We start from the raw sequence: 12,400 nt of genomic DNA, 5'->3' as shown, positions 1-12,400 counted from the left end.
ATCGTTGATTTTCAGTTTCATTCCATTATGATCAGATAGGATGCATGGTATTATTTCTACTCCTTTATATTGTCTAAGAGTTGCCCTGTGACATAATATATGATCTATTTTTGTGAAGGATCCATGTGCTGCTGAGAAAAATGTGTAACTACTTGATGTTGGGTGGTATATTCTATATATGTCAATTAAGTCTAGGTTGTTAATTGTGTTGTTGAGTTCTAGTTTCCTTATTTAACTTTTGTTTGGAAGATCTGTCCAGTGGTGAGAGAGGTGTGTTGAAGTCTCCCATGATTATTGTATGGTGGTCTATTAGACTCTTGTACTTGAGAAGAGTTTGCTTGATGAACATAGCTGCACCATTGTTTGGGGCATATATATTTATGATTGTTATGTCTTGTTGGTGTATGGTTCCCTTGAGCAGTATGCAGTGTCCCTCTTTATCCTTTTTGATTAATTTTGGCTTGAAATCTATTTTGTTTGATATGAGTATGGACACTCCTGCTTGTTTCCGCAGTCCATATGAGTGGAATGATTTTTCCCAGCCTTTCACCTTCAGTCTATGTATATCTTTTCCTATCAAATGCGTCTCCTGTAGGCAACATATTGTTGGATCTTGTTTTGTGATCCATTCGACTAGCCTGTGTCTCTTAATTGGTGATTTTAAGCCATTAACATTTAGGGTTATTATTGAGATTAGGTTTGTTCCTCCAGTCATATTTGTTTATTTATGTTACTAAACCTGATTAGTTTTCCTCTTTGGTTACTTTCCCCCCTTTACTGGCCTACCTCCCACTGATGGTTTTCAATGTTATTTTCAGTTTCCTCTTCCTGTAATGTTTTGCCAAGGATTTTTTGAAGAGATGGTTTTCTAGCTGCAAATTCTTTTAACTTTTGTTTATCGTGAAAGGTTTTAATTTCATCTTCCATCCTGAAGCTTAATTTCGCCGGATACACGATTCTTGGTTGGAGCCCATTTTCTTTCAGTGTTTGAAATATGTTATTCCAGGATCTTCTAGCTTTCAGAGTCTGTGTTGAGAGATCAGCTGTTATCCTCATTGGTTTGCCCCTAAATGTAATCTGCTTCCTTTCTCTTGTAGCTTTTAAAATTCTCTCCTTATTCTGTATGTTGGGCATCTTCATTATAATGTGTCTAGGTGTGGATCTCTTATGATTTTGCACTTTTGGCGTCCTGTAGGCTTCTAGGATATGGGATTCTGTTTCATTCTTCAAGTCTGGGAAGTTTTCTCGTATTATTTCATTGAATAGATTGTTCATTCCTCTGGTTTGGAGCTCTGTGCCCTCCTGTATCCCAGTGACTCTTAAGTTTGGCCTTTTAATGTTATCCCATATCTCTTGGATGTTCTGCTCATGGTTTCTTAGCAGTCTTGCTGAACTGTCTATGTTCTTCTCAAGTTGAAATACTTTGTCTTCATTGTCTGATGTTCTATCTTCTAAGTGATCTATTCTGCTGGTAGTATTGTCAATTGAGGTTTTAAGTTGGTTTATTGCTTCCTGCATTTCTAGGATTTGTATTTGTTTGTTCTTTATTACTTCTAGCTCCCTGTGAAATTGATCTTTTACTTCCTGGATTTGTTTCTGTAGTTCCTTGTCAATGTGATCTTTCATTGTCTGATTTTGCTGTCTCATGTCTTCCTTGAGAGTCCAGATCATCTGAAGCATGTATATCCTGAACTCTTTATCTGACATTCCATCTGTTGCAGCTATTACCTCTTCTAGGGTTGAGTTGACCTGCATTGCTTGTGGTCCTTTCTTTCCTTGTCTTTTCATGTTGCTTGCGTTTCTTTCTGCTTCGTGAAACTGTTGTGTTTTTGAAATTTTTCCCCCTGTTTATTTTTGTTGCTCTTGTATATTTGGGATATCTCTCTTGTAGGGCGGGTAGTGGCTGTGATCCTCCTCTAATCAGGGTGATCTATATACTACGCTGGTTGGTCGTAGGTCTGCCCGCCGTGCGGGCACGGGTGGCTGCTCTACTCTGCCCCCACTCCAATTGCGGTGACGTTCCTACCACGTCCTCGGATCGTTGGTCCTGATCCGGACGTGGGCAGCAGCTCTTCTCCACCCCTACTCCAATTGATGTGACGTGTCTACCACGCTGGTCGGCCTCCAAGCCTGTTCCGCCTGTGGGTCTCAGATCTGCCCACCCTGCGGGCCTGGGGTGCAGTTCTGCTCAACCCCCACTCCCAGTGGGGGTACCTAACTGCCTCTCCAACGGGTCTCTGGGCTCCTTCCGGATGCTGGCGGCGGCTCTGTTCAACCCCCACTCCAACCAGTGTGACGTGACTGCCTCGATGCTACTCGTCCACTACACTGGCCGGCTGCCGAGCCTGTCCTGCCAGTGGGACGCAGGACTGCCTACCTTGCAGGGTCAGACGGCAGCTCTTCACGGCCTCTACTCCAAGTGGGTTGACTTGGCTACCCTGCCGTCGGGTCGCTGGTCCTGTTCCAGGCGTGGGCGGCTACTCTCCTCGGCCCCAGCTGCAGTTGGGGTGTCGCGATACCACACCGGCGGGACCCTTAGCCTGCTCTGGGCACAGGAGGCAGCTCCACTCTGCCCTCCAGGCCCCCGCAGTACCCAGCAGGACCCGGACCAAGAAGCAGTCCCTGTAGGATCCCCAACCCTGAGCCAGAGCCGCTTCGGGAGCCAGGAGCCGGTCTCTCCGATCCCCGCCACTTTCTGCTAGGAGCAGGCTCCTCAGGGCAACCGCCGCGGGTTCCCCAAACCCAGGCCAGAGCCGCCCCGGGAGCCCAAGCCTGGCCGCACCAGACTCTCCCTGCTAGGTGCCCAAGCCTGGCCGCACCAAACTCTCCCTGCTCGGTGTACGCTCCCCTTGGAGCAGAGTCTAAGACGCACTTCCCGCGGGCTCTCCAGCTCCGGGTCAAAACTGTTCCAGGAGACAGAGTCCCGCTGCCCCTCGTCGCAAGTTTCACTTGTGGCTGGCCTCAGCTCGCGGTCCCCGCAGGCTCCGCGGCCCTGGGCTCAAGCAGCCACGAGGGCCAGAACCCAGCCTCTCCGATCCCTGCCACACTCTGCTCGGAGCAGGGTCCACAGAGGTACCCCAGCCTCAGGCCCAGGCGGCCCCCGCCCGGGCCTGGCAGCTCCAACCTCTCCCAGCTCAGTGTACGCTCAGACAGGGGCAGGGTCAAAGACACAGTCGCCGCGGGGGGTTCCGTAGCCCCGGGCCAAGAAGGATCTCCCGCCCTGGGCCAAAGCAACCCGGGGAACTAGAATCTGGCCGCTCAAAGCCCGGCGCCCGCCTTGCCAGGGGTGAGGCCTGAAGAGTATTCTCCTCAGAGTTTCCAATCCCGAGCCTGAGCGATCTGTCTGCGCGACGCAGGCAAATACCAGCCTGGAATCACCTGTTCTGTAGTTGAATGAGCTGAGATCAGTAGAAAACAGGGATGATTGCGTCAGCTCTCCATGATGGCGGCTGCAGTTCTCCTGCGTGTTCCGACCGGTGTTGGGAAACGAACTGGACCGATTCTCTCCTGTATTTCAAAGCTGGAATTCAGCACTCAGCTCGGCTAGTGTGCCACTGGCAGGAGCCTGCAGAATCCGCTTCGCTGTAATCCCTCTCTGGTAACTCGCGGCTAATTAACTCGGGCGCGTCCCAGACTCCATCCACGGGGCGGTCCGCCGACCAAGTACTGCTTCGCTCTGTGCGGAGAAATCGCCCGCTACCAAGCCCCTGCAGCCGAATCCCGCGCGCTGGAATTTTGACCTCTAGATTCTGGAGCACTTCAATTTCACTGGGGATTCCCACCAAGGTAGCCTTCAGCCATTTCACCTCGTGTTTCTCCCACACAGTGGCACAGCGTACTGGTGTGCTGCACTCCCTTGGCCGCCATCTTCCGGTCTCAGATTTCCATTTCTTATAAGTGACTTTTGTTTATATTTTCCAAAAAATAGCATTTTATCTCTGTATTTACATATTTTTATCATAAATTTGAGTATTTGTATGTGATTTAAAAATTAAATGTTCTCCAGTTGCCATTGTCTCCACTTTTTTATTGTTAGTATTTTTTCACTTTTTCTCTCTTCTTTACCAATTCATTACATTTGTTTTTAAGATTGGATTTGGGTTTTATAATGTTCTCTTTTCCTTTCTCCCTCCTTCTTTACCTCTCTTATTTCTGTAGTAGTGCAAAGTGAAAAAGGGATTGAGAATGGAGATTGGGCAAATAAATCTACATTAGCCACACTCACTAATTTTGATGTGTAGCACTTTGATTATTAAGCTGTTTTATGTACTTTTTGAAAATTTTATTTTAGTCTTTAATACATGAAATATTTGGGATGTATTTTCTAGTTTTCATAGTTGTTACTACTTTATTTTATTTTTGATTTAGATGCTTTTCAGAGACCATCAATTGTATGTATATCTTTTTTTACATTGGTTAAATTTACTTTGTGACCTATTATAGGGTCAGTTGAAAGAAAAATCTGTTTGCTTGAAAAGAATATTCTTCACCTGAAAGCTGGTTATTTTGTATATGTGTGTGTGTGTGTGTGTGTGTGTGTATGTATGTGTATATATACACACACACACACACACACATATATATAAAAGTAATTACATAATCTCTCATTCTTATAACTTTGTTTTAAATTTTACCATATTAATGTTGCTAAGTTCATTTTGCTTTAGTTTGTATTTGTGTACCATATTAGTTAAAACTATTGCATAGAACTCAGTAAGACTTTATTTTCTGCACATAATAAGAATTTTCAAGAATATTCAGACATGTTGTATTTGTGTTTTGTGTTTTGACCCAATCTTTAAATTTCTTTTTCTTTTTTTTTTAAGGTGACTTTAGGGTTTTACATTTTACATTTTTCTGATACTATTTTTGGGGGCTTATTATTTTTTCTTTTGTATTTTATGTTGATGTTCTATTGTTTTTTTTCCTCCTTTGTTGTCTTATTTTAGATTGATAAAATGTTTCTTATTCTGTTTTTTTTTTAAAGTCAGTATCACTAAGATATCTGTGTATATATTTAAGTATATCTAATTTTTGTGGAGGCAGGTACTGGGGATTAAACTTAGGGCATTTGGCCACTGAGCCACATCCCCAGCCCTATTTTGTACTTTATTTAGAGAAAGGGTCTCACTGAGTGGCTTAGCACCGCACCATTGCTGAGGCTGGCTTTGAATTTTCAATCCTCCTGTCTCAGCCTCTTGAGCTTCTGGGATTACAGGCCTGGGCCCTGTGCCCAGCTTAATTTATATTTTTTAAGTGAAAGTCTAAAGTTAGTAGGTATATATTTCATGTCTTGAGATGCAACATGGATCTTAGCACACTTTCATTTATTCTCAATGCTTTTTAGTTATCTAGAATTTTGCAATTTATTTCTTTATACTGTCAATACTAAATTTGTTGAATATGTTTAGTATTTTTAATTATAATTTTAAAATTTGTGATTTGTTTTAATAGTCTTAAGTTTCCAAACATAGTTATCCTTTAATTATTCTTTAATAATTTGTGTGTGTGTGTGTGTGTGTGTGTGTGTGTGTTTGTGTGTGGTGCTGAGGATTGAACCCAGGGCCTTGTGCATGCTAGGCAAGCACTCTCCCAACTGAGCTATATCCCCAGCCTTCTTTAATACATATTTGAGGGTGGTTAACTATCTTTATCTTTTTATGTCTGAAAATGTTTATTTTCCTTCCAACCTACTGTCTTCTGCCACCTACACACATATTTTCTCTTTTAAGTGGTAGTTTATCTGAATATAAGTATTAAGATAGAGAATTATTCCTCATCAATATTTGGAGCTATTACTCTATTGTTTTCGGGAATTGATGGTAACTGATATAACCCCTTGTTTTTAGATAATGTAAGTTAATCATTTCTCTAATGGCCTTTTAAAAATTGGTTTGATGTTTGCCTAATTTCTGTGATTTAAATATATCATTTCTGGTCCTTAAAGTATTTTGTCAATTCTAGAAAATTATTATTATTTTTTTAAACAATACATTTATTTATTTATCTATTTATTTATTTATGTATTTATTTATTTATTTATTTATTTATTTTTATGTGGTGCTGAGGATCGAACCCAGGGCCTCACATGTGCCACAACCCCAGCCCCAATTCCAGAAAATTCTAAATCCTATCTTTTAAAAATTTTAGTTGACAAATAATTTTATATGTGTGTATGTATATACATGAAGTTCAGTGCTTTCCCAGTTTTTTTCTTTTCTTTAGGGATTCTTTCAATTTTTTCTGAGGAGCAAATAGTTGGTCTTTCTTATAGGTGTGTACTGAGAAAAAAATTGACATTTCCCCCAAATAAAATAAAAACCTATGAAAATAAAATGATAATGTAGAAAATATGCTTTAGAAAGTCAGAAAACAGAACTTTATAATGAACAGAAAGTACAGAAATAATGGAGAGTCAAGGCTTAGAGATTCCAGAAAGAGCAGAATTATAACGGGAGAGTAGAATAAACTTAAGGCATGGATGAGAGAAGTGGTGGAATAGAAATGCTGACATATGGAGTTAATATTTAATTCAGTGAAGGAAAATTATTGGTATAGAAGATATAGGAATAAAATAAATCACCGTCTAAGAAACCATTGTTTCAGTTCTACTTAAAAATATCTATTGAGTAGTTAGCTACCATTTGTGTATGCATAAATTTATTTATTGGCTATCATCTTTCTTTTCAGTTCAGTGTACTAAAAAAAGCTCTATCTTTCTTTTACCTGTTTCAGTATGGCTTGGGAAGAGAATTTGTTAGATGATTTATTAAATTTTGCTGCCACTCCCAAAGGATTACTACTTCTTCAAAGAACAGGTGCCATCAATGAATGTGTGACATTTATGTTCAACCGATATGCAAAAAAACTACAGGTATGTATTACCATCTGTCACAGAAAAAAGGAATTTTTGTTGTTTAAAAGCCATTAAGAGCATCATTCTGTTCTCTGTGCAGGGAGAGGTTATTAAGTCTCAATTAAAAAGCCATATAGCATCATAATACTTGATATTGTTTTTAGGAAAGCATTAGAGAGTTGATATTGGTGTCTGTGACTGTGTTTACAGAATTGCAAACAGCCAGATGGAATTTAAAAATTCAGTTAATCATCTTGCTGTTTTTATAAATATGATATCAAACATCTATGTACTGAAACTGGGTATAACTTCTAGAGAAAAAAAACTTGAATCTATATGTATGTTTGAATGTTTATGCTTCAGTGTTTAAAAAGACACAAAATTATTTATAGAAGGATTATATGTTTTTAATTAATTTTAATTGAGTATATATGATAGCAGAATGCCTTTGAGTCATTGTACACAATTGCAGCACAACTTTTCATTTCTCTCGTTGTACACGATGTAGCATTGCACCATATGTGCAGTCATACATGTACCTAGGTAGAGGGATTGATTCTATTGTTAAATAAAATTTACAATATGAGCTAATCTTTAATCAGATAGTCAGAGGCCACTGAATTGTATTCAGTTTTCTTTTGAGTATATATTCCTAGAGATATGGTCTTTTTAGGATCCTAGGTATGTTTTTTTTATTTTAAATGTTTTTATTAGAACATTGTAGTTTATATAATAGAGGATTCACTTTGACACAATCATACATACATGGAATATATTTTGCTCTCTTTCAGTGCTCTGTATTTCCTCTTTTCCTCCACTTCTTCCCTTTTCTGTATTCTACTGATCTTCCTTCTATTTACTTATTGCTTTTTTTAAATTGGTGCTTTATTGCTTTTAAGTGTTTTTCTCTGTTATTTCTTGGCCTTCTGGCTAAGATCAAGTGTAATTTTTGTTGTTACCAGTGTAAAAGTGTTTTCCTTCTCTGTCTTGTTGCAGCTGTGGTGTTTGACATTATCAGATTGCTTAATGCCTGTTTTTTCCCCCTTCTTACTGTCTTTAATTCTAATTTTCTGCTTTTGTTTAAATCTATAAGAAAACAAATATTTCAATCTTTTGTTGTCTGTACACATGAAACACAAGTAGTTTCTGAATGAATTTCCCTGATTACATTTGGTGGATAAAATGTATCTATATTGGTTCATGGTCTCATGATATTAGGTTTATATGTGTAGATACATGATTTTATTTTGTTTTATTGAAATGAACTTCTAGTATAGAGAATTTAGTTATATCTGTGCTTCAATGCTGTCTTCATTCAGTGCATGATTCCTCTTTTATTGAACATTGGACTATGAATTAAGGAAAATGGGAAATGTGACTAATAAAGATAGAAAAGAAAGACAAACTTATAAAGACATGGCAACAGAAAATTTGAGAAATAAGCCTTACTTTCCCCATGTTTTGTTTTTAGTTCCTAATTTGTACTTTTTTGCCCTTAAAACTGAGAGTACAGTTTGTATTTTAAAAGTCTGAGATTAAAAACAGATATGTTCAATGAAATGTTTAGAATATATAAACTCTGAATGGTAGCTGTTCAGAAGTCAGACATTTTATAAACCACGTGACTTTAACCAGTCTGAGGCAGAGTTCATATTGTAATATATTTCTCTATTTTTTTATTCTGATTTATGCTAAGCGATTTATATATACTTTGGCACTGTACCCTGAATACATATATAATATTTGTAAAACAAATTATTTGAGAATTTTTACAGTGGTCTATTAGAAACTGGTATATTAACATCTGGGACTCTCTTTGATTATTCCCTTGTTTAGGAATAGTGCCTCTAAAAATAATTGTCATTTTAAGAAGAAATCAAAGTTGTTAGATGGCTTGAAAGCATAATGAAACTGGAAGTCAATAGAGGTTTATTAATAAGGACATTTATTGAGGAACTAACTGAAAAAGTAATAATAGGGCAATAAAATTTAGAGTTGGAGGCACTCTCACTTTTCATCTGGTTTGTTTCTTATTTTATGTTTGAGGAGACTTAGGTCAAGAAAGGTAAGTGACTTGTTGAAGGTTATAGAGTTAGGAGCAGAATGCAGATCTGAAATAAGATTGTCAAAATAGTAAAGACTCCTTTTTGTGTAGTGTTTTGATTTTTTTCCTGCTGTTATCGTCTTGAAGGAATATTTGATATTCCTATTAATAAAAGCAGTAACTCTGTATATAGCATGTATGAATGAAACATTAGCATGATTTTTTTTTTTTTGCATCTTATTGCTGTCTTATTTACTTGTTAGATAAGTAGGCAGAAAAAGTTTGGCTATGGAGTTTTGGTTACACAACTGGCATCAACAGCAGCAGGTGCAGTAGCACTACAAAATTCAGGTAAGTGTTTTGTTTTAATTAAAAGTATAGTTATTTAGAATGAGTAAGAAAACTGAAAATTTAACTGGTATGATCAAATATCAGGATATTTACTCATAAGTTCTTTTATCCAAGTTAAGCCTTATATTGAACTTATAGGATTTCCTTATTGTATTTCCTTTTTCATGAAATTCCACTGAGAATTTTTTTTTGTATGAAATGTATACATCCTTGTACTTTTTTCTTAAAGCAATGATATATAATGAACTAAACTGAAATATACTTGATGCTTTAAGAATCTGTCATCATTTTATGAGCCAGGATATCATCCTCTTTTGGATACAGTCCCATCTGACAGGATTCTCTAAGGCTCATTTTTAGTGGCTTATATGTATGTCCAAATTCACATTTATTTATAATGACTATCATACATACATACCATTTCCTTATGCCTTTTCTTGCCCCTTTGAAAGCATTTCTAATCACTCAGCCTACACACTAACTTTGGAGTTTACAATCAGTATTATTCAATATCAGTTGGAATTGTTAGAAGTTAAAACACTGGGAACTTAATGTGTCATATGTTAAGGTTTACTGAGCACTGAATAAGGTATAATTCCTAATAGAGATACTGATTGTATTTTTAAAGCTTAGATTTGATGAATCATGACATCAGTGATCACTATTGAATCTCTCCTTAAATGAATATGTATTTCTTATAGTACATTTTAATTTATTTTTTTGGCTGAAGTAATTTGTGCTACTTGTATAATGAAACATGTTTTTGGACAATAAGTATCCTAAACTGAACTACATGTGTTTTCTTCTTAGAATAAAATTCATGTGGTATATAGTACACAAAAGCAAATTAATTGAAGCATTTGAAGTCTACATTCAATTTCTGATCTTATTCTTGGTCAAGCCATTAAGCCTCTGAACCTTGTATCATCAAATTATCAAGCTTTAAAAATTTATTTATTTATTTGTGGTTATAGATGGACAGCATGTCTTTATTTTGTTTATTTTTATGTGGTGCTGAGGATTGTGAGGATTGAACCCAGTGCCCCACACATGGTAGGCAAGCATTATGCCACTGAGCTCCACCCCCCAAGCCCAAATTATCAAGCTTTTCATGAGAGGGTTAAATGCAGTTTTTTTCAGGACAAAAGCAGGATGATTTCTGCTGCCTGAGCTCCTATGATGTTTTGGTTACAATACTAGGAACTTTACATTTATCATCCCACTTATACTTCATGGGAACCCTAAAATTTACTATTATTATGTCAGTTTTCAAATGGGGGAACTGGGCTCCCAAGATCCCAAGGGATCTTTCCACACATGTACAGCTAATAAACTGGCAGATTTAAAATTTTAACCCTTGTATTTTTATTTTAAGAGCCTGCATTTTTCTGTTATAGGAGAGGACTCTTACTATTCAAATATTATGAGCTTATTGAGATTATAATTAGATGTTTTTACTTTTTCTGTATGATTTGATTTTTCATGGAGGAATTCAATAATCAAGTTCAGCATTCATTTTCATTTAGTTATATAGTATTAGACATGAGAAGTATTTAAAGACTGTTTAACTTTTGCTGTGACCAAAAGACCCAACAAGAACAATTAGAGGAAGAAATGTTTATTTTGGGGTTCATGGTTTCAGAGCTGTCAGTCCATAGATGACTGATTCTATTCCTCAGGGCCTGCAGTAAGGCAGGACATCATGGTGGAAAAAAGTTGCAGAGAAAAGCAACTGGGTGCATGGCACCAGGAAGGGGTGAGAAAAGGGGGAAAGGGAGAGGGAGTTTCCTTCATTATGACAAAATATAAAATCCAAAGGCATGCCCTTGGTGATCTACCTGCTCCAGCCACACCACACCTCCTATCATTTAACTTTTTGGAGATACCACATATCTAAATCGTAGCCGCATGGTTTAGATATGTGGAGGATGCCACATGTCTAACAATAGCAGTATGGTTTGGTGTCCCTCAAAAGTTTATGTGTGAGACATGCAAGAAGGTTTAGCGATAAAATTATGTGTTATGAAGGACTTAACTTAATCAGTGCATTAATCCTCTGATAGGGATTAACTGAGTGGTAGCTGAAAGCAGTGGGGTGTGGCTGGAGTGTATGTAGATCATTGGGGGAGTGCTTTTGGGGTTTATATTTTGTCACAATGAAAGGATCCCTCCCCTTTCTCTCTTTTTCTCTTTCTCTCTTTCTCTTTTCTGGTGCCATGTCTGTATTGAAGCAAAAGTTATATGAAATGCAAACTTTTTCTAATTATGTAATTGGAATTGCCAAAAAACATACTTATATTCTTTTGATGCCTACCCTGTTTCATTATACATTCTTTTCTCTCCCTTCATACCAAAGCACACAGCCTTTCAGGCTGTCTTGTGCTCTTAGCTCATTTGCAGAGGAAAGTATAAATCTTATAATTTTTAAAAAGAAAAACAGAGCTGTTATTGGCCAAGGATGAAAGCTTTAACTCAGATTCAGCAGTCATTTAGAAAAATAGTTTTTCAGAATTTTTTCATTGAAGATTTTTATGGTGTTGGTGTCATAAAAATATACTGACAATAGCAGATATCATTTTTATCAAGAGTGGAGATTATTTATTATAGAATAAGCAGGTATGTATCTTCTGTGATCATCTTTCTTCCATAGGAAATATTATACTATAAATATGACATGAATTAATAATTCTTCCTAGGGTTTATTAGTGCACTTATAACTGAATTATGGTCCACTCTGGAATGTGGAAGAGATGATGTTAGGGTAACCCATCCCAGATCTACTCCAGTGGATCCTATTGACCGAAGCTGTCAAAAGGTAAGTAGTTATTTAACAAATGATATACATATTTGAAATGTATCTTACAGAAATGACTTCATTCAGGCTTTATTTATGTTTAGTTGTAATCAGAATACTTCCCTAATATGTCTTCCCCTCTTTTTCGTATCTAGTTTTTTTTTTTCAAAATAAATTTAGTGAACAATAGAAATACCAATATTTCTTGGTAATAACATTTTCAAATTTGCTTTTTTTCATATTATTTTTATTAGAGTTCTTTCCCTTATAAAGAGTAATAATGCACCAGTCATGTTATGTAGAAACAGATCCCAAAACAAACAAAATCCAAGTAATGAAAACAAAAATCTAAGAA

At 37.2% G+C, this 12,400-nt stretch overlaps 1 protein-coding gene across 5 annotated transcripts in view; it reads left to right on the top strand.

The window, feature by feature from the left end:
* The window catches only part of TBC1D32 (TBC1 domain family member 32), a 204,141-nt gene that overhangs the window by 74,331 nt on the left and 117,410 nt on the right, over positions 1-12,400 (top strand). For all 5 annotated transcript variants that reach the window (XM_081295926.1, XM_081295923.1, XM_081295922.1 and 2 more), the window contains 3 exons: positions 6,736-6,874; positions 9,164-9,251; positions 11,948-12,066. In XM_081295926.1, coding sequence (XP_081152052.1) covers positions 6,736-6,874; positions 9,164-9,251; positions 11,948-12,066 — 346 coding nt within the window. The remainder of the gene's footprint in view (positions 1-6,735; positions 6,875-9,163; positions 9,252-11,947; positions 12,067-12,400) is intronic.

This window comes from Spermophilus citellus, assembly GCF_964194105.1.
Source record: "Spermophilus citellus genome assembly, chromosome: 5".
Classification (NCBI taxonomy): Eukaryota; Metazoa; Chordata; class Mammalia; order Rodentia; family Sciuridae; genus Spermophilus; species Spermophilus citellus.
This window is presented reverse-complemented; position numbering and strand designations above follow the sequence as displayed.